Source organism: Neodiprion virginianus, chromosome 6, assembly GCF_021901495.1.
Source record: "Neodiprion virginianus isolate iyNeoVirg1 chromosome 6, iyNeoVirg1.1, whole genome shotgun sequence".
NCBI classification, from domain to species: Eukaryota; Metazoa; Arthropoda; class Insecta; order Hymenoptera; family Diprionidae; genus Neodiprion; species Neodiprion virginianus.
Genome location: NC_060882.1, coordinates 6,791,198 through 6,816,407, shown reverse-complemented (window position 1 = coordinate 6,816,407; position 25,210 = coordinate 6,791,198). Strand labels below are relative to the sequence as shown.

At 39.3% G+C, this 25,210-nt stretch overlaps 2 protein-coding genes and 2 long non-coding RNA genes across 4 annotated transcripts in view; 2 read left to right on the top strand and 2 right to left on the bottom strand.

The window, feature by feature from the left end:
- Nucleotides 1-1,157: 1,157 nt before the first annotated feature.
- On the bottom strand, nt 1,158-3,835 carry LOC124306892 (DNA-directed RNA polymerase III subunit RPC3). The gene is made up of 8 exons (XM_046768018.1): nt 3,438-3,835; nt 3,221-3,339; nt 3,001-3,131; nt 2,653-2,908; nt 2,132-2,340; nt 1,836-1,989; nt 1,408-1,768; nt 1,158-1,314 (listed from the first exon to the last, which is right to left on the bottom strand). The coding sequence occupies exons 1-8, from the start codon at nt 3,582-3,584 to the stop codon at nt 1,174-1,176; spliced, it is 1,518 nt and encodes a 505-aa protein (XP_046623974.1). The 5' UTR covers nt 3,585-3,835; the 3' UTR covers nt 1,158-1,173.
- A 9,340-nt stretch (nt 3,836-13,175) lies between these two features.
- On the bottom strand, nt 13,176-14,672 carry LOC124307185 (uncharacterized). Its single transcript, XR_006908758.1, has 4 exons — nt 14,510-14,672; nt 14,194-14,268; nt 13,871-13,953; nt 13,176-13,520 (listed from the first exon to the last, which is right to left on the bottom strand). It is a non-coding gene; the product is annotated as an uncharacterized LOC124307185 (long non-coding RNA).
- A 1,672-nt stretch (nt 14,673-16,344) lies between these two features.
- Nucleotides 16,345-18,147, top strand: LOC124307184 (uncharacterized). Its single transcript, XR_006908757.1, has 2 exons — nt 16,345-16,461; nt 16,962-18,147. It is a non-coding gene; the product is annotated as an uncharacterized LOC124307184 (long non-coding RNA).
- Nucleotides 18,148-20,703: 2,556 nt separating this feature from the next.
- LOC124307074 (N-alpha-acetyltransferase 15, NatA auxiliary subunit) overlaps nt 20,704-25,210 on the top strand; it is a 40,483-nt gene continuing 35,976 nt past the window's right edge. Inside the window, exons 1-8 of the mRNA XM_046768407.1 lie at nt 20,704-21,423; nt 21,758-22,105; nt 22,192-22,326; nt 22,819-22,963; nt 23,183-23,440; nt 23,597-23,907; nt 24,000-24,281; nt 24,501-24,714. Of these exons, the coding sequence (XP_046624363.1) occupies nt 21,367-21,423; nt 21,758-22,105; nt 22,192-22,326; nt 22,819-22,963; nt 23,183-23,440; nt 23,597-23,907; nt 24,000-24,281; nt 24,501-24,714 (1,750 nt within the window). The 5' untranslated portion in view covers nt 20,704-21,366. The remainder of the gene's footprint in view (nt 21,424-21,757; nt 22,106-22,191; nt 22,327-22,818; nt 22,964-23,182; nt 23,441-23,596; nt 23,908-23,999; nt 24,282-24,500; nt 24,715-25,210) is intronic.

Below are 25,210 nucleotides of genomic sequence, written 5' to 3'. Positions count from 1 at the left end.
TATTTTTATGATAATTTGCCTGTAACGGTGCGATGTATAAAAGTCATTATTATACGCGGTTCTCGCATGAGTTGCAATTTTTAAGATTTATTAACAATAATATTACACTTACGAATGTTATGTTTCTCAATTACCGAATCGACAAGGTTCACATATCCATGATGAATGTATTATTATTATTATTATTATTATTATTTTTGTTTCAATCAGTCACAATTATATGAAATCGTTGAAAAATCTTTAACAGATTTCCACCTCAATCTCGGGTACTTCTTATATAAAAGTACGACCTTTCCAGCAGTTAATAGCGACACTCAAATGCTGAACTGTTGTATCCTGATATTTAGGAGAGCAGTACCAGCAGTACTATCGGTACATACATACATATATATATATATATATCTGTATATATATATATGTGTACATATATATATATAATAATAAACACACAGATATATCATTATATTTATTGTAATAATTTAAAAGTTAGGTACTCTTTGTTGTTAGTATTTTAGATGCGTAATCATTATTATTAATATTATTTTTATTTTTATTATTATTATTATTATTATTATTATTATTACATATTAATAAAATACCCGTATGAAATAAACAATATGTTATATCGGTTGTCGTAAATAATTATTATTACCTTTTTACTTCAGTTATTGGCCAAAGTTTTTCTGCAATAATATGTCTGTGCGCGCAATATGATGTGTCTGCTCGTGATGCAATAATGTAACGATTCCGAGATTTTCCGAAAAACAAACGGTACGTAAACGAAACTATAGCGTATAAGTCTTGAAATTTATGAAGTCACTAAACTTCTTGGTTATTTATAAAACGAACAGTTGAACAGTTATATTTATTTTCTCACACTTACTTGAAACTTACCAGCGTTCTTGTTCATTTATTTACATCGCTTTGATCTACAGTATAATGTATTTATGTGTTTATGCGCATTTCATTGGGTTGGAATCTGATTTGAACGCCCTTACAAACAAAAAAATATTTGGATCCCGAGAATGCCATCGAAGAACTCCTAGTTTTCTCTATGTTACCAATGGTAGTCATCTTTCGAGATTCTCTTGGATCGCCGAGGTCACTGGCTTCATGAAATTTGTTCATTATTCTTGTCTCATTGTCAAACAACGTGATTGAATATCAAAGTTTTTATTTTTCTTGATACCGTGAATACATTGTCAACAAAAATAACGTTTCATCTATCTGTAGTTCGCTGGCACCAAGTTTTTTAATTATGTCTTGTACTTTACCCAGTTCTAACTTTTCAGACGGGGTCATCATTTCCGCTATCTGTAAATATAACGGGAAACAAATCAATTTCAGCTTAATAAGCATTCCTTAAAATCGGGTTAAAGACTTAATTATATCCATCAAAATACCGACATCGTTTAACTGTTCTTCTGTGGCCCCATGTTCCTTCAAGTTACTGGTGAGCGTTTGTACCCGCAAGTGTTTCTCAATCATCCTCTTATTCACCGTGTTTTCGTGATCCCGCCGCTGTATGGTATTATAAAGAGCATGATAGCAGTGACTTATTTCCATTCCGACAACCTGATCAAGGTCTATGTGAAAAAGGAAGAATATTTTTGTCGGGGCATTCGAAACCGTCGTCTTCTTTAATTCTTGTACATGGATATAATTCTCCTGCAGCAACGTGTACGTTAAATGCTTAGCTTCCTTAGCAGGTATCATCGCCAACTGCTGGATCTGTTCCTGTTCGACGTATTTTCTTGTACGTACCAATCTGCGACAGAACATCTTATTACTTACACGTTATATGAGTGCTGTTTGGTAATATGTTGAATACTGACCTAAATATTCTTGCAGCCTTTGATCCGAATCGTTCAAGGACGATATTCTCCAGAGTAGTCCACGTTAACTGTGTGAAAGCTTGTTTCATGTTTATGCTAAACTGTCCACCTCCGCTATCTCCAACCCTTTTTAAAAACTGGCAAGTATCTTCCTCTGCAATTACACGATTTCATTTTTTTTTCTTTTCATTTAATATCTCTGGAATTAGAGATTCAAGATTCTGAAGATATAATGCTATTTGAATGGTCGTTGTCAGTGACTGATATCAGGTCAATAATCAAAATAATTTACTGACCAATAAGGCACAAATATTGATCTAGGTGTTGAATTAACATGGGATATTTCAACTTTCTAACTGCATCCTTTATTTCCACGTAAGGTATAGGATTTGACGTTGCCCTCCACTCAGCTGTGCGCAAGTACATTAGATTCAGCATTTGCCTCATTAGCTCTCCGGCATTGTCATCAAAACGCTTAGTGATAGCAGAGACCATGATTTGATCCCTGAAATGTAATATACCACGATAAAGTATGAGGTTGAAGTTCTTAGCGTTATCGTAACAACGCAGTTTCATAAAAACTCGTTATTTTGCAATATTGAAATTTTCTGGAATTTAATAAACCATAATACAGACGGACAAACTTGTATTTGGTAAATTGAACTCCGTCAGTTGATATGAAGCTGTGAAATGTGGACGTTTATTTCAATATTTGGTTACTCTAACATTACTAACTTCAGTCTCATTAGAAAGTTAATGAATGCAAATGACTTTATTCATGCAAGTTGATAATTTCTCGCGGTTTTTGAATTGTTACCTGATATCTTGAGTGAATCTGTCGAAATTAATGCGCCAATATATATTATTGTCTCCAGGGTTTGCTGCGATGCCATTGGCCATTCGAGAAAGTGCCAGGAGATTAAGATCTGGGAAACTAAAGTCAAGCTTTTCTACGTTTAAATCTATAGGGTCCTCTAGAGCAGCTGGCGTAATAATGGAACGCATTAAAAATTGATGCTTGACCAGTGACTCAAATTTTTCTTTCAATATTTCCACCGGTTGTTGGCGGTCACCTGATGATTTGACAAAAATTACAGAATTTACATGTACATATGGCAATCAAACAACGAAGAGTTGAATAAATCTTTTAAAAACAATCGCTCACTCAATAGTTGCTTCTCTCTTTGGTAAGTTTTGACTATTATTTTCGAAGCTGTTTCATAGCCTCGTCTTAATAGCTCCTCTAGCATAATTTCAGCTTCGTCACCCAGCAGACTTTTGACGAAAAACATGTACCTTGAAGGAAGTTTAGTTTGAAAAGAATAACAGGACAATAAATCGAATATAACTTGAAGCTATTTTAATCAAAGCATTGAGCACGATACCTTGGATATCGCAGGATCATCAAAATTCGCTCGTGAACAATAATATATTCGTTGAGTTTATCATTTTTGCTGTGTTCAACAAATCCATACTTTATAAGAACGCACATCACCTCCTTGATCTGTATATAAATAGAAGAGTTTAGATTAATGGGATAAGATTTAATTCCAATTAATACGTTCTTTCTTTCCAAATTATCTGAAATTGACGACGCCGTACTTTGTTAAGCGGCAGATTTACAGCTGCTTTTATAGCTCGTAGTGACCTTCGATCGTATTTCAGTAAATCGTCACCCACAGTTTGCACGACAGGTCCAAAATGTTCCAGCAATAAAACGGAACATAATTTACAAAGGTAGATTGACATGTTTCACACATTAAATACAGTATTTGACATAAACTTGAGGTATAAACATGGGTCCAACCTCAAACATAACTTAGCTTTTAACTCTAAACAAATCGGAATGTTTTGAGGTTACAATGAGCGTCGACTGAAAGTAGCCGAATTTTGGGTCATGAACAACTTCAAGGCTGCCAACATCATGCAGCACTAGCCTAGTCTCGAAAAACCCTAGGGTGTATTCCGAAATATACTTTCGGTACTGCCGACCGTGACGTCACGCAGTCAACTGCGAACTGCTTTCCGATTTTACTCCGAATAGCCAGTCGCAGTAAAATCGGAACGCTACTTTCCAACTACACCGAGAACGTGGCCATCTCTCAAGTACTTCAACTACCTCACGTCCCAGCCGCAGTAGCGTCAAGAACGTCACAAATTTGGTGACGTCACTGACTGGCGGCAGTACGCTATCGCGTGATTTCGGAACGCGGTTGCCAGTACGTGCAGAACTGCCATAGACATATATGTCTATGAGTACTGCAAGTATATTTCGGAATACACTCCTAGTTAATGTGTGACTAACATTGTCTGATGGAGCCTCGAGTTTAAACAGAATTTGATCACGAAAATAGAGTTAGACGCAACATCAGCTTTGATTAAAGATATATACAGACACACAGCTCTGAGTTATTTTTTGTAGCAATTGGGCGGGTTTAGGCGGGTTTGGGGGTATTAGCAGTTTCACGTATTATCAACGTTGACTAAAGAATATGAAGACGGATACCCCTGGGTGAATTTTGGTGAACAGTTTTCGGTGGGCGAGCGGGCCCAGGTGGACCTGGGAGCGTAAGAGGGTTCTGCTCTATCAACTCTACCTAACGGGCACGCGCCAACATTCGTAGCAGCCAAAGCAGTGTAGATGTGATAGCGTGAGAATGAGTCGGTACAAAGTTAGTACGTAAGACTACTTGTCCACTGCGACTTAGAAATGTCGATCAGCTCGATCATCCCCGTGACAAGAAGCGTGAAGCATCCACCGCCAACCACCCCCAACCTCCACCGATTACCTCGCACCATTTCCGAACACCTCCTACCACCCCCTGCCACCTCCTGCCGGCGTCAACCGCCGCCTACCATTTCCGAACACCTCCAACCACCTGCTAACACCTCCTACGTTGACTGAAAAATATGTAGACAGTTGCCCTAATGGAATTAGATGTGACAACCGAAAATCATCGTGCGCTTGCGCTCCCTGAGATGTTTCAATTGTAGAGTTGAGAACTTATTGCAGAACATCGGAGAGTTAACGATTTCGATATGATGCTGGCCGTATGCTGGGTGCATTCACTTTCCGAGTAACACAGTCTTCGCAATCATCATCCAACTGTCGCAGAACGACTGCGTTATTAGCTGACCCGTTAACTGAAGGATATATATTTAGTCACCGGCTGACAATGGAAGGGCCTGGCCGCTTGAGTCTGGAATCGGCAGGAGAGATGAAGTGTGTATTTCTTGTATGAAACGTGAAAACTAAAAGCATTATACATCATATCATATCATCATACATCATACATCATACATCGTACATCATACATCATCATACATAGTATCAAAGTTCAAAACCATAGTTCGGATGTCGGACGTTCAGAAAGTGACGTCACCAATTCAAAATCAGCTAGCCGAATTCCTCAGTCTGGTAACAACCGCGCAGTAGAGCGGACGGATTAGAGTCGCGCTCCGCAAATTTCGAGTATCGGGTTCTCAACTTCCCGGATCCCGCGCTTCGGGTCGGCTACGTATTTCGAGTACCGGGTTCTCAACCTCCCGGATCCCGCGCTTCGGGTCCGCTACGCGGTGAAACTCGACTTCCAGGATAAGCGCTCCGTGGTTCCTGGTTCACGTTTACAATAAATTATTTTAATTCGTTTTTCGCGCAACCCCTAATTCGGTAGCTGTCAGTCCGCTAATAAAATTTCTCGACTTCCAGGATAAGCGCTCCGTGGTTCCTGGTTCACGTTTACAATAAATTATTTCAATTCGTTTTTCGCGCAACCCCAAATTCGGTAGCTGTCAGTCCGCTAATAAAATTTCTCGACTTCCAGGATAAGCGCTCCGTGGTTCCTGGTTCACGTTTACAATAAATTATTTCAATTCGTTTTTCGCGCAACCCCAAATTCGGTAGCTGTCAGTCCGCTAATAAAATTTTTCGACTTCCAGGATAAGCGCTCCGTGGTTCCTGGTTCACGTTTACAATAAATTATTTCAATTCGTTTTTCGCGCAACCCCAAATTCGGTAGCTGTCAGTCCGCTAATAAAATTTCTCGACTTCCAGGATAAGCGCTCCGTGGTTCCTGGTTCACGTTTACAATAAATTATTTCAATTCGTTTTTCGCGCAACCCCAAATTCGGTACCTGTCAGTCCGCTAATAAAATTTCTCGACTTCCAGGATAAGCGCTCCGTGGTTCCTGGTTCATATTTACAATAAATTATTTCAATTCGTTTCTCGCGCAACCCCAAATTCGGTAGCTGTCAGTACGCTAATAAAATTTCTCGACTTCCAGGATAAGCGCTCCGTGGTTCCTGGTTCACGTTTACAATAAATTATTTCAATTCGTTTTTCGCGCAACCCCAAATTCGGTAGCTGTCAGTCCGCTAATAAAATTTCTCGACTTCCAGGATAAGCGCTCCGTGGTTCCTGGTTCATATTTACAATAAATTATTTCAATTCGTTTTTCGCGCAACCCCAAATTCGGTAGCTGTCAGTACGCTAATAAAATTTCTCGACTTCCAGGATAAGCGCTCCGTGGTTCCTGGTTCACGTTTACAATAAATTATTTCAATTCGTTTTTCGCGCAAGCCCAAATTCGGTAGCTGTCAGTCCGCTAATAAAATTTCTCGACTTCCAGGATGAGCGCTCCGTGGTTCCTGGTTCACGTTTACAATAAATTATTTCAATTCGTTTTTCGCGCAACCCCAAATTCGGTAGCTGTCAGTCCGCTAATAAAATTTCTCGACTTCCAGGATAAGCGCTCCGTGGTTCCTGGTTCACGTTTACAATAAATTATTTCAATTCGTTTTTCGCGCAACCCCAAATTCGGTACCTGTCAGTCCGCTAATAAAATTTCTCGACTTCCAGGATAAGCGCTCCGTGGTTCCTGGTTCATATTTACAATAAATTATTTCAATTCGTTTCTCGCGCAACCCCAAATTCGGTAGCTGTCAGTACGCTAATAAAATTTCTCGACTTCCAGGATAAGCGCTCCGTGGTTCCTGGTTCACGTTTACAATAAATTATTTCAATTCGTTTTTCCCCCAACCCCAAATTCGGTACCTGTCAGTCCGCTAATAAAATTTCTCGACTTCCAGGATAAGCGCTCCGTGGTTCCTGGTTCACGTTTACAATAAATTATTTCAATTCGTTTTTCGCGCAACCCCAAATTCGGTACCTGTCAGTCCGCTAATAAAATTTCTCGACTTCCAGGATAAGCGCTCCGTGGTTCCTGGTTCACGTTTACAATAAATTATTTCAATTCGTTTTTCGCGCAAGCCCAAATTCGGTAGCTGTCAGTACGCTAATAAAATTTCTATAACTTTATAATCTTCTCATAATCTTTCTGGTAGATTATATCGATAAAAAAATTATATCAAACCTTACACATTATTTTTGATTTGTTCTTATACTGAAAATATTTATTACTATTCAAGGTATAACCTGAGGTGGTTGAAGATGGTCGGAGGTGGACGAGGAGGAGGACGAGGAGGACGAGGATTTGTGCTGGGTGAGTAAAACACTTTTATAATATTTGATGGCAATTGTAATTATATTTCATCTGAAATATTACAAACTTGTCACTTTTACAATAAATTATTTCAATTCATTTTTCGTGCAAGCACATATTCAGTAGCTATGAATAATCTTATACAATTTATTATATTATCAATTAATTAATTAATATTCTTATAATATTTGATGGCAATTGTAATTATATTTCATCTGAAATATTACAAACTTGTCACATTTACAATAAATTATTTCAATTCATTTTTCGTGCAAGCACATATTCAGTAGCTATGAATAATCTTATACAATTTATTACATTATTAATTAATTGATTAATTACATTAATCCTTACACAATATTTTTGATGTGTTCCTATACTAAAAATACTCATTACTATTCCAGGTATTACCCGAGGTGGTCGGAGGTGGACGAGGAGGAGGACGAGCTGGACGAGGAGGAGGACCAGGTGGACGAGGAGGAGGCGGGGTGGGTCGTGGGAGAGGACCTCTCCTCTCCTCAGAGGAGAGGAGGGGGGGGGGGGCGGGTCGTGGGAGAGGACCTCTCCTCTCCTCAGAGGAGAGGAGGGGGAGGGGCGGGTCGTGGGAGAGGACCTCTCCTCTCCTCAGAGGAGCGGAGGGGGAGGGGCAGGGAAGGGGGAGAGGTGGGCGGGGAGGGGGGAGGGCGGTAGGGAGGGAGGGTGGGAGGGGGAGGGCGGGCGGGAGGGTGGGGAGGGAGGGCGGGAGGGTGGGAGGGAGGGCGGGAGGGAGAGAGTGGAGGACGGATGTCGATGCGAGCCTGTCAGAGTTAATAGAGCAGTACCGCCCCCCTACACGCCCGCCCGCCCTCCCCCTCCCCCCTCCCACCCTCCCACCCTCCCTCCCTCCCTCCCTCCCCGCCCTCCCCCTCCCCCTCCCCCTACCCCTCCCCTCCCCCCTCCCCCTCCCCCTCCCCCTCCCCCTCCCCCTCCCCCTCCCCCTCCCCTCCCCTCCCCCCTCCCCCCTCCCCCTCCCCCTCCCCCTCCCCCTCCCCCTCCCCCTCCCCCTCCTCCCTCCCCCTCCCCCTGCCCCCCCTCCCCCTCCCCCTACCCCTGACCCTCCCCCTCCCCCTCCCCCTCCCCCTCCCCCTCCCCCGCCCACCTCTCCCCCTTCCCTGCCCCTCCCCCTCCTCTCCTCTGAGGAGAGGAGAGGTCCTCTCCCACGACCCGCCCCTCCCCCTCCTCTCCTCTGAGGAGAGGAGAGGTCCTCTCCCACGACCCGCCCCTCCCCCTCCTCTCCTCTGAGGAGAGGAGAGGTCCTCTCCCACGACCCACCCCGCCTCCTCCTCGTCCACCTGGTCCTCCTCCTCGTCCAGCTCGTCCTCCTCCTCGTCCACCTCCGACCACCTCGGGTAATACCTGGAATAGTAATGAATATTTTTAGTATAGGAACACATCAAAAATATTGTGTAAGGACTAATGTAATTAATCAATTAATTAATAATGTAATAAATTGTATAAGATTATTCATGGCTACTGAATATGTGCTTGCACGAAAAATGAATTGAAATAATTCATTGTAAACGTGACAAGTTTGTAATATTTCAGATGAAATATAATTACAATTGCCATCAAATATTATAAAAGTGTTTTACTCACCCAGCACAAATCCTCGTCCTCCTCGTCCTCCTCCTCGTCCACCTCCGACCATCTTCAACCACCTCAGGTTATACCTTGAATAGTAATAAATATTTTCAGTATAAGAACAAATCAAAAACAATGTGTAAGGTTTGATATAATTTTTTTATCGATATAATCTACCAGAAAGATTATGAGAAGATTATAAAATTATAGAAATTTTATTAGCGTACTGACAGCTACCGAATTTGGGCTTGCGCGAAAAACGAATTGAAATAATTTATTGTAAACGTGAACCAGGAACCACGGAGCGCTTATCCTGGAAGTCGAGAAATTTTATTAGCGGACTGACAGCTACCGAATTAGGGGTTGCGCGAAAAACGAATTGAAATAATTTATTGTAAACGTGAACCAGGAACCACGGAGCGCTTATCCTGGAAGTCGAGAAATTTTATTAGCGGACTGACAGCTACCGAATTTGGGGTTGCGCGAAAAACGAATTGAAATAATTTATTGTAAACGTGAACCAGGAACCACGGAGCGCTTATCCTGGAAGTCGAGAAATTTTATTAGCGGACTGACAGGTACCGAATTTGGGGTTGAGCGAAAAACGAATTGAAATAATTTATTGTAAACGTGAACCAGGAACCACGGAGCGCTTATCCTGGAAGTCGAGAAATTTTATTAGCGGACTGACAGCTACCGAATTTGGGGTTGCGCGAAAAACGAATTGAAATAATTTATTGTAAACGTGAACCAGGAACCACGGAGCGCCTATCCTGGAAGTCGAGAAATTTTATTAGCGGACTGACAGCTACCGAATTTGGGGTTGCGCGAAAAACGAATTGAAATAATTTATTGTAAACGTGAACCAGGAACCACGGAGCGCTTATCCTGGAAGTCGAGAAATTTTATTAGCGGACTGACAGCTACCGAATTTGGGGTTGCGCGAAAAACGAATTGAAATAATTTATTGTAAACGTGAACCAGGAACCACGGAGCGCTTATCCTGGAGGTCGAGAAATTTTATTAGCGGACTGACAGCTACCGAATTTGGGGTTGCGCGAAAAACGAATTGAAATAATTTATTGTAAACGTGAACCAGGAACCACGGAGCGCTTATCCTGGAAGTCGAGAAATTTTATTAGCGGACTGACAGCTACCGAATTTGGGGTTGCGCGAAAAACAAACTGAAATAATTTATTGTAAACGTGAACCAGGAACCACGGAGCGTTTATCCTGGAAGTCGAGAAATTTTATTAGCGGACTGACAGGTACCGAATTTGGGGTTGCGCGAAAAACGAATTGAAATAATTTATTGTAAACGTGAACCAGGAACCACGGAGCGCTTATCCTGGAAGTCGAGAAATTTTATTAGCGGACTGACAGGTACCGAATTTGGGGTTGCGCGAAAAACGAATTGAAATAATTTATTGTAAACGTGAACCAGGAACCACGGAGCGCTTATCCTGGAAGTCGAGAAATTTTATTAGCGGACTGACAGCTACCGAATTTGGGGTTGCGCGAAAAACGAATTGAAATAATTTATTGTAAACGTGAACCAGGAACCACGAAGCGCTTATCCCGGAAGTCGAGAAATTTTATTAGCGGACTGACAGCTACCGAATTTGGGGTTGCGCGAAAAACGAACTGAAATAATTTATTGTAAACGTGAACCAGGAACCACGGAGCGTTTATCCTGGAAGTCGAGAAATTTTATTAGCGGACTGACAGCTACCGAATTTGGGGTTGCGCGAAAAACGAATTGAAATAATTTATTGTAAACGTGAACCAGGAACCACGGAGCGCTTATCCTGGAAGTCGAGAAATTTTATTAGCGGACTGACAGGTACCGAATTTGGGGTTGCGCGAAAAACGAATTGAAATAATTTATTGTAAACGTGAACCAGGAACCACGGAGCGCTCATCCTGGAAGTCGAGAAATTTTATTAGCGGACTGACAGCTACCGAATTTGGGCTTGCGCGAAAAACGAATTGAAATAATTTATTGTAAACATGAACCAGGAACCACGGAGCGATTATCCTGGAAGTCGAGTTTCACCGCGTAGCGGACCCGAAGCGCGGGATCCGGGAGGTTGAGAACCCGGTACTCGAAATACGTAGCGGACCCGAAGCGCGGGATCCGGGAGGTTGAGAACCCGAGACTCGAAATTTGCGGAGCGCGACTCTAATCCGTCCGCTCTACTGCGCGGTTGTTACCAGACTGAGGAATTCGGCTAGCTGATTTTGAATTGGTGACGTCACTTTCTGAACGTCCGACATCCAAGCTATGGTTTCGAACTTTGATACTATGTATGATGATGTATGATGTACGATGTATGATGTATGATGTATGATGATATGATATGATGTATAATGCTTTTAGTTTTCACGTTTCATACAAGAAATACACACTTCATCTCTCCTGCCGATTCCAGACTCAAGCGGCCAGGCCCTTCCGTTGTCAGCCGGTGACTAAATATATATCCTTCAGTTAACGGGTCAGCTAATAACGCAGTCGTTCTGCGACAGTTGGATGATGAAAAATTTCGCTCCTATCTTGCAAATGTGTGTTGAAATACACTCGAAGTGTTAAGAAGCGTCGTTCTTTCTCTCCCTATCACCTTTCTAGGTCTTTAAATCACTACGCAGCGTTAAATACTGTCTCATATACGAAGCATCCATTTCATCTCGTTCAAAATTAGCGCATCCGTGATGTATTGCAGTTACTCTGAATTTTTTTCCATCCGAATACTTTTCGAAAAACATTTCTGCTCCTCCACCCAACGCAGATACTTCACTTGCGACCAGCTAAAACAGCGTTTCGATTCTATGCCTATGAAAATTCAAGATCGAGAGAGCAAATGAAAAGTTGTTGGAATAATTGTGAATACTAATGTTATGGAATACATCGAGCGCGCGTCGAATAGAATCCCATTTCGAAATGAATAACTCTTCTCTTTTCATATCATAGCTGATCTAGTAATATAGGTAAATAGGATGGTTGGAAGTGTTCGGAAATGGTAGGAGGAGGTCGGCGCTGGCAGAAGGTCATAGGGGGTGGTCGAAAGTGGTCATTGATGGTCGGAGGTGGCAGGGGGGGATAGGAGGTGTTCGAAAATGGTAGGACATTTCAAAAGTTAAAGTCGACGATGATCCAGTGCATCAATTTTATCGTTACAGATTTTCTTTTCCTGTGAGGCATAGAGTATTCAACAACGGTAATGCAGTCCTCAAAATTCATCATTCATCTCTATCTGGAAAGCTAATTCGCAAGGCGTGGTATTCTATTCTATTTGTATTATTAGAAAAATACCCGTACTCTACATACACTGTTTCTAATCTTTTGCTACATTTGGTTTAATCCCCATGCTTCCACAGCACAAATAGTCGGAAATGTTTTTGATTATCCATAATAAAATAAGAGAAGTAACAAAGCTTAAATTTATTGATAAAGCTCCAATGAATACATCAATCTGCGGTCGAATTCATTTATTATTTGCACATGACCTTTGTATATTTGATAAATTATTCCTAAATCCATTGAAACATATGTATTTATAATGAAATATCATGCAATGGGCTGTGTAAACTATAAACTATAATTTCTATCAAATAGCTGCTTTTATGTCAACAGGGCTTTGAGACTCAGTGAAGTTGGATCTCGATTTTTGCCATTGTATGTAGGACATTGGGTTACAAGAACAAATGCGAATTACTAAGAACTCTGTATTAGAGATAAGGATATTTTAATTCAAGTATACCTATACACAGAAATCCGTATGTGAATATACTAAAACCTCTGTGTTTATTGTAAAAGTCTAGTTTTAAATATGTGCATATATGTATATACACATGCGTAAGTATATATATACATATATGCCAAGAAATTAGAAACACTCACAAATTGTCGCAAATAGAGTAAAACGTAAGGTTAATAATATACAAATTACACAAGTACACCATAAAACACGGCAAGGGTAATCCTAGTGCAGTGATTGTATAAACTGAAGAAATATACATTTACATATACATGATATAAATTAATAGTCCAGAAAAGAGTATTCAGAGAGCTTATCTAATTCCGATCGTGTCACAATAGATCATTAACATAATCAATATACGGTTACAGCTGTATTAGCTACATTCACTATTAGAGATAATATTTTTTATCCATTTTTATAGTTATTTAAGTTCTTGTACAACAATTTTTCAAATTTCACTGCAAAATGCCCAACGAGTTCTCGTAGTGCAAATACGAGTCCAATTACCTTACAGATGGCATTACATTGATTTTTGCCTTCTCGCGTCGAGTTATAAATACAGAGAAATCTCAATGTGAGCTCATTCCTATAAGATTTATTGCAGTGCTATATTCGTAGCTGTACCTGTTATTCTATATTATGTACTGTCCTAAATTTTAAACACACAGCACAACAATGGCTGAAAGCACAATGGCAAGAAGAGAGGAGCAATTTGCACCTTAATAAATCTTTTCTTCTTTATACGTAGCACAGCGATGTCACATCGGAGGATGTGTACTAGTGGATCACCACGTGGGGCACAGAACTGAAACATAATTATGTTGAAAATCTTCAAAATCTCTTACAGAAGGTAGGTACGTTGCCAGACCTTATACACCAACAATGAATATTCATAGAGGCTATATTCATAAATACTTACAAAAGTAAGCTAATATTTTACCCGCAATTGCTTATTACTGATAACTTGATATGATAATATCCCCTCCCCGCCCCTCACCGCATACATCTACTTCTACTCCTACTCTACTCCAACTCCTACTACTACGACTACTCCTATTCCTACTCCGACTTCTACCACTTCTACTTCTACTCCTACTACTCCTACTTCTGATCCTACTCCTACTCTAATGAATATGATAAAAATGTTATACTCACAGTGTACAAGTCCTCGTCATCCTCGTCCTCCTCCTCGCCCACCTCGATCACCCGCAACCAACGCGAACTACCTCGGGTTATACCTTGAATAGTAATGAATATTTTTAGTATAAGAACACATCAAAAATATTGTTCAAGGATTAATAGAATTAATTAATTAATTAATAATATAATAAATTTTACTAGCCCATTTGAAGCTACTGAACATGTGCTTGCGCGAAAAATGAATTGAAATAATTTATTGTAAACGTGACAAGTTTGTAATATTTCAGATGAAATATAATTACAATTGCCATATAATGTTATAAAAATGTTTTACTCACCGAGCACAAGTCCTCATCCTCCTCCTCGTTCAACTCCGACCACTTCCAACCACCGTTAACCACCTCGGGTTTTACCTGAAATAGCAATAAATATTTTCAGTATAAGAACACATCCAAAACATTACGTAAGGATTAATATAATCAGTTAAGTAATTAACAATATTATTAATTCCATTAGCGCATTCATAGCTACCGAATTTGTGCTTGCGTGAAAAATGAATTGAAATGATTTATTGTACACATGACAAGATTCAAAAAATTTCAGATGAAATATAATTACAATAGCCATTAAATATCATAGAAATGTTTTACTCACTGAGCAGAAATCCTCGTCCTCTTCCTCCTTATTCACCACATGTCTCTGAAGTCGAGTTTCATTAGGTAGTGGACTTGGAGCGCAGAAGCTACGGAGCGCTTGTCCTGGAAGTTGAGTTTCACCAGGTAGTGAACCTGAGCTCAGAAACTTCGGAGCACTTCTTCCTGAAATTGAGTTTTACTAGGTACCCAGTAAACATGAGCCGGTTAAAATGTGGTTGAAGAAACGTTAAGGTCGTATAATTATGGTATAGGTAGAAAATATTACCGTGTTCGATATACGGTAATTTTTCAGTAAAATATTAATCGTTGTCTCTCCACAAATATTATACGATTTTCATTACACGTACATTTGAACAACGGTTTCTAGACTAATAATCAACGTTTTGTTTACTAGTTCAATTGCTAATTTAAATTCGTTAAAAACCGGTATATTTATAGATATTAAAATACAAATTTTCTACGTTTCATCGTCAACGTTTTGTTGTGGTAAGCGAGATTCGTAGTATAAACGTGTGGTAAAACCGTTTATATTTCTAGTCCTATGAACAGTTAATATACATGTTTTATTCCTTCACCGGCAACACAAGTTTAACGTTTCATTCACTGCTTTTCTACAACATTTAAACAACGGTTTCTAGACTAATAATCAACGTTTTGTTTACTAGCTCAATTGTCAATTTAAATTCGTTAAAAATCGGTATATTTGTAGGTATTAAAATAGAAAATTTCTGCGTTCCATCATCAACGTTTTATTGTGGTAAGCGAGATCCGTAGTATAAACGTGTGGTAAAATCCATTATATTTCTAGTCTCATGAACAGCTAATATACATATTTTATTCCTTCACCAGTAACACAAGTTTAACGTTTCGTATAGTTACCATACCTTGCCAATATGTTCTCATTAATTGTTTAATAATTAAGTCAATACACTTTTGATCTACTGATCACATGTAATACGTGAAAATTACGTCGTACATAGACTTGTCATATCGATACACAGAATTATATACCTACTCGGGCCGAAACGTAAACAAGATTTGTTTCGTACCTTTCTGACCTTCATATCCAAGAATACTACCCTTTTCAACATAGTGAGGGCAGGAATCAACTTTTACATCATTTACTTACATATTGCGATGTTTGAATTTGGAACTATAATCATTATATTCAAGTTTTTCTCATGTTAGCAGTGACTAAAATTCAACGTTTTGTTATCCTCCTCAGCACGTTTTTCTGATTACCTTAAATTTTGTAAACAACTGGTCATTCGATTTCCAATCTTTTTTTTCATTCGATAAACTAGTAAGTATCATCAAAAATATGAAAAAATTCAGGTGACATAACACTAGAAGTGATAATTTTATTCTACGTAATATTGTAAAGTAGAACTATATGTTACCTCCATTTTTTCAAATTCTTTTCCTTGTGTTATTGTTAATTCCCCAACATAGGAAAAAAAGTTGAAAAATCGATGAACAGATTTTTTTACAAAGGTCACCAAGAAATTACCTAGTTGAGCATATAAGTGCATCCCTTCGCGGCGTCTTTATTAATTGTAAAACATACGTTTTCCTATACCATAATGTATATATTGGAATAACCCATGCTAGGAAAGCGAGTGGCCGTAAATGAAGCTCGTGTACCATGGATGTTACATATACGTATAATGAGCGCATGTATCAAACGACAAGCGGTCGCGAAGAATCGAGAATGTCCTAGCGTGAAATACTCGCGCCTCTTCTTCTGCCTCTGATTGGCTCGCTAGGTCAGCGTGTTGTAACTCGTACGGTTCCTGCACGCTGAGAGCCGAGGACGACGCGCCAGAATGCCCCCCCCCCCCCCACCACCGTTCGCGAAGGCTCTCAGCTCACGCGATCAGTGAATCAGTCTAATTTGACCAACTTCCGAGGTCAGTGCACGTCCGTGTTTATGTGAGCCTTCATAAGCTGGTAAGTACAAATGTATTTTCTATTTGGAAAAATTTATCACGATGATTCAATACAGACGAAAATGACAATACAGGCGTAAATAACCTGACAATAAAAAGAAGAAACAAATACTTTGTGATTGCGTCGTACTTGCTTTTGAACGTCGCCGAAAGGATGTAGGCACAATAGAATTGCTTGTAGATAATGCTATAAGAAGCATGTCTATGGTATGGAATATATACTGATTGCAAATAGAAGCCGCAGATATTTATTGTTAGCTTCATTCTTACTTGTGCAGGCATCGTTTTTCTTTTATAAGGTTATCCAGTGAAATAGATCGCTAACACATACGTATCATGTACGAATGAACGATCATTTAGTGGCTGCATCTTTTCCCAATAAACACACAGTGGTTGAAATGATATATAATAGACCTGTCAAGACACGTTGAGAGAACGTTGAAATGGCACATAAAGATTATTCTACCTAGAATACAGGTGTTAAATACTATGTATTTTCAGGTATTTGACGGATTAGCAGTGATATCGAGGAAGTGAATGCTCCAGCTGCGGTCGAATAATAATTAAAACTTATGCGTACTGCGTACCTAGACAACGCTTTCTATAGCGTCTGTGTTCTTTTTTGAAATAATGTGCCAATACTTTTTATTATTTTACTTTGTCAGGATTGTGATTTTTTACCTAGTCCCGAGATGAAAGTTAACAATTTTCCTCGTTAGGGTATAATCATTGTATGATTATTTTGTTTCATGTTTTATTTGTTATCAAACCTCTTGTATCGGATATAAGTTTTTGTTTGTTCATGTTTACTTAATTTTACTATTTGCTATACTTCTATACTCTTGTGAGTACATCTGTACAATTGAGGTATGCGTATATGTAAAAGACTGTATGTTTATTTATACATCCCAGTCAACATTCACACAGTTACATCGTTGGCATAATAAAATGTCCGCATCAACGATACAGACAAACTGGTATATAAAAAACTACTATTATGTTTCTGATACATTGTTAAAGCGGATATTTCGATACGTGTGCAATGTAACTATTGTCATTGTTGCCTTGGATGAAAGTACCTTATAATAAATATATATCATGTTTCGCAAAGGTGTGTGCTTTATCTCATTTAGTTGTCCTGTATTTCTCATAAGAATACATAGGTGTGGATGTAAAATAATTAATATCATTTAATTGGTGCAAGTTACCATTACTGAAATAGCTAAGAATGTGAGCGTTGCTGTATCATCTAACCCCTGAGATAAGTCCATATTGACCATACAAGAAGCTTTTAACAGCTTGTGTATTAATATAGTACATGAAAAATTATACCGAAAACATATTCTCAAGTTGGTTGTTACACGTTTATCGGAACCGCGTGATATTCGATTAAGTGTATTCAATTAAACGTATAATAATTGTTTACGGATATCGTTTTTACGTTAAATCAACACACATTAAGTACGTGTATTATTATAAAAAAAATTTTCCAATGAACACGCTTATTAAACGTGTTTGAACCACGAAAAATGGTGGCTATAACAGGTATATATTAAACGTCTACGTTAACATTTAAATTGCGTTCTTTCATACTTGTTTCATTACGTTTCTGAAAACCGTAATTTCGACGTTTACTTCAACCGTGGAATATCCGGATCATAATCACTAACAGAAAACGTTGATGAGCGCAGTAGAAAAAACCTATATCAGGGCGGACATTTTTCACGAGAAAAAACGTATGTGCTGAACGATTATTCAACTATATACAACGTTATTTTTCGACGAATTTCTTACGATTTATTTACCAGCAATGTTTATTGGGTAGCGGACCTGGTGCGCAGAAACCACGGAGCGTTCGTCCTGGAAGTCGAGTTTCACCAGGTAGTGAACCTGGAGCGCAGGAACCATCGGGCGCTTGTCCTGGAAGTCAAGTTTCCGCAAGTAGTGGACCTTGAGCGCAGAAAATACGTAGCGCTTTTCCTGGAAGTCGAGTTTCAACAGGTAGTGGACCTAGAGCGTAAAAACTACGTACCGCTTGTCCTGGAACTCGAGTTATACCAGGAAGCGGACCCGGAGCGCAGGATCCAGGAGGTAGAGAACCCGGCAATGGAAATCTGCGGAGCGCGATTCTCATCCATCCGCTCTACTGCGCGGTTGTTCCCAGACTGAGGAATTCGACTAGCTGATTTTAGATCGATGACGTCAAGAGAAAAAAAAATTTTGGGTGACGTCACTTTCTGAACATCCGACATCCAAACTTTGGTTTCGAACTTTAATGCTATGTATGATATGATGACGTATGATGTGATGTATGATGATATGATAAAATGTATAATGATTTTAGTATTCGCATTTCAGACAAGAAATACGCACTCAATCTTTCCTGCCGATTCCAGACTCAAGCGGCTAGGCCCTTCGATGGTCAGCCTTTGACTAAAGATATATTCTTCAGTTAACGGGTCAGCTAACAACGCTACCGTTCTGCGGCAGTTGAATGATAAAAATGTTTGCTCCTACATTTTAAATGTGTTGAAATCCACTCAAAGTTTCAAGAAGCTTCGTTCTATTTCACCCTATCAAAAAAAGAAAATCGCCGACAATCTGCACCTTTTTAGGCTTTGAATCAGGGCACTGCGTTAAATACTGTCTCATATACAGAGCATCCATTCCATTTCAATTAAAATTAGCGCATCCGTGATGTATTAGAGTTACTCCACATTTGTTTCCATACGAACACTTATCGAAAAACAATTCTGCTCCTCTATCCAACGTAGTTACTTCACTTGTGACTAGCTCAATCTAGTTTGTCTCATGAAAAATTATAAAAATTATAGTGTGCATTACGTATTAATCGTAAACGGATCATATTTATTAATATCGTACATGCACCGTGTAATGTCTTGGGGAAGTAATAATTAATAAAAGGTCGACTACTAATTACTCAAGATTTATTCGAACACGAATACCGTATACAGGCTAAATAAAGACTGAGCTCTCAAGTCCACGAGTCCGGATCATCAAGTGGGAAAACAATCATGCCAACTCGAATACACTGCAGACCGCATGTACAGATATACTTTTTGGTCTCTGCATCATTATCACATTTGATATATTATTTATGATCTATGTATACATTTTTCTCTTGGGTACCACTACCTTAATTAATTCACTGTTTCGCTACGAATTTTGGAAGAAATTTGTGCTCATTATTAATTTCTTGTATCGCCGACAAGCCGGCAAGTACACACAGGCTAAGTACTGGCTTAGGCTTATCATAGCGAAAACTGTGCTACTTGGAAGGCGAATGCAGCCAGCATCACGTCGAAATCGGTAACTCTCTGATGTTCTGCAATAAGTTCTCAACGCACGACGGTTTCCGGTTGTCACACCAAAGCCCATTAGGGCAACTGTCTTTATATTTTTCAGTCAACGACCCGTCTTACAATCTTGCAAGATGCCATTCAGGACCTAATTGTAAGGTAGGGGATTTGAAACCGAGTCCTTTCGCTCCGCAGTCACGAATACTAGCACCCAAGCCACTACATTCCGTGGTAAAACTAACCTGTTTGGATTTATAGAAAAACTTGTGGCGTATTCGAAAAATTTCGGAATCAATTTTTCACGTACCATATCGACGTAATTCTACGATAGAAATCGATTGGTCGCAGCCCGAACATGCTGCGAGCATCGGATCAAGAGTTACAGCTAAAAAACGAGTGAGTACTCCTCGGAACTTCTCTACTATTGGTGCTACACTCCATCAGATGCATATTTTGCGTTTTTCGGCGTCCAATTAGTCAGGATAGGGTCACACAAATCGATTCTACGTCCAGTAACTTTCAAAGTCCCGCGCTCGTTTATGACCAAGTATTTTATCTAACTCGTTTACGAGTGCATCTCTCACTTTCTATGCTCTCTCTCTTTCTCTGTCTTTTCCTCTTTCGCCCATATGCCATCTCACTCTGCGAGCTTTCCAGCAACGACACAGAGCGACACAGAACGACACAGAGCGACACTGTGTCGAACATGGTGCTTTCCAACAACGACACAGAACGACACAGTCGAACACAGCTGCGGAGCATGGTTGGACACTGCGTCGGATTCATTGCTGCCAATTTTTTAGTTAGAGATTTTATTTTCGACGCATGGTATTGTTTATATTTCTTTATTAAATGCAATGATAATCTACACGCGTTTCACAAATGTTTTTTTTTTCCTGGAGCGCTCAGTGTTCCTAGATTTTTCGTATCATGCATGAGCGGACTCTAGTGACTGAATTAAGAACCTCAAAGCGTTCCAACAAGCACCAAGGCACAGTGTTCGACCGTGTAACACAGTGTCATACTGTGTCTCCTTGCTGGAAAGCTCCCCTTGACTCACAATCAAGCCTCTCCCCCACCTACATGCGCTGCCCTCGAATGCTACCCTACTTTTGTCATTTATATAAGGATTATTGACTTCACCTGAGGTTTATTTCTATCACGGTCAACTTCGATACAGTACAATTTAGCGTGCCCCTTTGATGCTAAGTGTCATATTTTTCACGGTGACTGAATGTAATTGTATAAAAATAAGTGAATACTGTTACGAAAATTACCGATTGAATAGATGGTGGCGCAGTACATCAGCTGGTAAATGTTGATGAACAATACATTAACTACGGTTTTTGAAAGTGAACGGTATTCGACTATTGAAGATTCACATGTTGCCAGACTGCATATTACCTAATAACGAATAATATTTCAATAACGCGCCTCCGTGCGCTCAACGTTTCCGGCGGAACATCATTGTCGCGGATGATCACGTGATCGAAGATCGACTTCTTGGTTTGCGGCCACGAGGTTTTTGCGGTGAAAATTGAGTTTACCGGGTTGAATAGGCCCTTGATTTTTGTATTTATACAAAAATGCCATCCAGTAACCCCTTACCACCAAAAGAAAATGCCTTATTCAAGCGAATTTTGGTGAGTAACACCCTACCAAAATACTCTTGTTTTGCACCCCACTCCCCGGCTCTCCCATGCCTCGAATTCCTCCTCATGCCCTAATGATGAAGCACTCTTCGAAAACATTACAAAATCGTTTCGAATTACTGAGACACATTTACGTAATTTTATTAATTTTCACAACCCCGGAATTTCACGCATCTCTGACTCCTTAACCCCTCGACGAATCCGTACTGTAGCTTTCCGTCAGCGAATTATGCGTTTTCTACCTCATCAGTACGAATATCAAGCATGAAAATACACTTGTGCACCTATAATATCTTGGTAACCGTAAATTAAAATTGTTTTACAGAGATGCTACGAACACAAACAATACAAAAATGGCCTCAAATTTGCCAAGCAAATATTGTCCAACCCAAAGTACAGCGAACATGGCGAGACCCTGGCGATGAAGGGTCTGACATTAAACTGCCTGGGCCGCAAAGAGGAAGCTTACGATCATGTGCGACGTGGCCTGAGAAATGATCTAAGATCTCACGTCTGTTGGCATGTTTACGGTCTGCTCCAACGATCTGACAAAAAGTATGACGAAGCTATCAAGTGTTATCGCAATGCTCTCAAATGGGACAAGGATAACATCCAAATTCTCAGAGACTTGTCCCTCTTGCAAATTCAAATGCGAGATTTGGATGGATACAAGGCTAGTTTCAGTTTTCCTGTCTTCAGTATGAATAATTCAGTCAAAATCCAGTAACGGAACTAAATTTTTTCTTTATTATCTCACAGGATACGAGGTATCAGTTGTTCATGCTGCGCCCAACCCAACGCGCTTCTTGGATCGGCTTTGCGATGTCGTATCATTTACTCAAAGATTATGAAATGGCTTTAAGGATTTTGGACACGTTTCGTAATTCACAAATGGTAAGTCGAGTGTGACTAACATCTGGCATTGAATACCGTAGAGCTTATTATAAACTAAGTAAACTGAAAAAAAATCAGGGAATTTGATTATAAATCAATCATTTAGAATATAACATATATTTATTTAAACAACTGCTTGGCTTTGTAGTATATTTTATTTCGATAATGCTATAGATTATTATCAAATTTTTGGTGAAAAAATATCCAGGTTTTGAGTCATCGTTATAATTCTTAGAAACGCAGTCTGCACAAATGTTTCTAAAATTGTATATAAAACGTAACCTCTTTCTAATATTAACGTCCAATTTTCCAACAAAATATTCAAGCCGTTAATAATTATTTAACGCAGCATTCCCTATATTTTGATATTCCATTATTATTAGCACTTCATTTTAGTCGGAGATTCAAAATTTAAATTTATTTGTTTTACATTTGGGATTATTTATCGAGTAATATTCAGATAGTACTTATGTTACTGACTGGATTTCCCAGAGTTGTTACGACTACGAGCATAGCGAACTACTGTTATACCAAAACCTGGTCATTCAAGAATCTGGGGAAAGTGAGCAGGCCTTGAAGCATTTGGATAAGTACTGTGACCAAATCTGTGACAAAATCACAGTCAAAGAAACGTATGGTGAGTCAGCATAACTTCACAACTTCGTACATTTATTCACTAAGTGTCTTATATTTCCACAAGTTATAGTTTTCTGAATTGTGTGAAAAGTTCATGGTAAACTTGTTATCATATTGACCCGACAAATTGAACAAGGTCCTCAATGCCATTGACAATTTTTATTTATTTTTTGATGGCAAATGTACACTTTTTATGAATAATGAAAATTTTTACTTTCAGGAAAACTGAGACTAGAGTTAGAACAATTTTCCGAGGCTGAACAAGTTTTTAAAGAATTGCTGAATTTAAATCCGGAAAATACGACGTATTACGCCAGGCTGGCCGAAGCCGAAAGGCATTCTTCGCCTGAAAAAACGTTGGAAATGCTTCAGCGATATCAAGATTTATTTCCCCGAGCTCTGGCACCGAGAAGATTACAATTGAACTATGCGACAGGAGAAACATTCAAAGCTTTAGTTGACCAGTACCTCAGAAAAGGTACGATGACGAATATCTACGTTTCCAAATATTGACAAACAGACAAAGCTGTACAAGTGTGCTCTACAGATAAAAATTTATCACTCACAGTCTTATCAACAGAAAAGCTATACTAAAATTTTAATATCGTTCACTGTTCTTTAAATTTTCATGCAGGCCTTCACAAAGGTGTTCCGCCACTGTTTGTAAACCTGCGATCTCTTTACAAAGATCAACACAAGGTTGACACAATAAAATCGTTACTTCTTGAGTACGTCGAAGCTCTCAAGAATCACGGCCACTTCAGCGACAGTGATAAAGATCTGCCTCGGGAGCCAGCATCCGCCCTTTTATGGACTTACTACTACCTGGCCCAACACTATGACCATCTTGGTCTTACCGAAAAAGCTCTAAAAGAAATCGACGCTGCCATTGACCATACACCGACACTGATCGAGCTTTTTGTCACAAAAGGGCGAATTTACAAAGTTAGTTTTCCTTTCGTTTTTGCATGTATAACGCGCAAGTCACCGCCGTAATAGCCAACCATCTAATTTTATCACATTTCGTGTATTATCAGCATGCTGGAAATGTCATGGAAGCGTACAAGTGGCTTGACGAAGCACAGGGACTAGATACTGCTGATCGTTATATAAATTCAAAATGTGCCAAATATATGCTCCGCGCAAATCTGATCAAAGAGGCAGAAGAGACATGTGGAAAGTTTACGAGGGAGGGTGTTCCGGCTATGGAAAATCTAAACGAAATGCAGTGCATGTGGTTCCAGACGGAAGCAGCAAGAGCATACCAACGACTTGGGAAGTACGGAGAAGCTTTGAAAAAGTGTCACGAAGTCGATAGGGTGAGCTTAATTATATTTTATTTCCTTTTATGCTTTCTTTTATTTCTTATCAGTCCATGTTTCAATCATTGCCAATTAAGTTGCTAAATTTTAAATCTATCCAATTTCGCAGTGTAATATGTATGCATACAGTGTATTCTCTTCAAGTTTCAAGATTCATTTCGAAGAACCTCTTAAACGTAGTATAAAGCACGTAGTAATTGGTTGATTTTTTTCCAGCATTTTTCGGAAATCATGGAGGATCAGTTTGATTTCCACACGTATTGCATGAGAAAAATGACATTGCGTTCCTATGTTGGCTTATTAAGATTAGAAGATGTTTTGCGGTCACATCCGTTTTACTTCAAAGCAGCCAAGTGCGCGATAGAAGTTTACCTGAGGTTAAACGACTATCCTCTACCGGATCCTACGCAGACGCAAGAAATCGACACTGGTGAGTTATTTTTTGATTATTCACTCAACTTAATCCCCAATAATTCATATCTACTGTTTACCGTTTCGCACACGTAATGTTTCAAACGACGTTATAAATTGGTACAACAATTCTCATTCTTTAATAACGACATATCTCATCTACTTGAAATTCAGAAGTACAAACTTTTTAGAAGGATCAGTTTAATTCTAATCCACAAATTGTATCGAAGAAATTATGGAACTCTGACAGAAATTTCTCGCAAGATATGTAGTTTGTGACTGGCATACAATATCGGAATTTTCTATATTTACTTACCACCAATCAGCTATCGCAAACTCGAAATATATACAAAATGGACGAAGGATAGTTAACTGACACTGTAGAATCATATTTAATTGTTTGAAAAGTGAATATCTTCAACGTAGTTTTTAAAATTGATCTTATTCAATGGCGACATCGGAAATCGGATAATTTATCGCAGAGTGTAAAAGATTCGTCGAAAATTTCACATTCT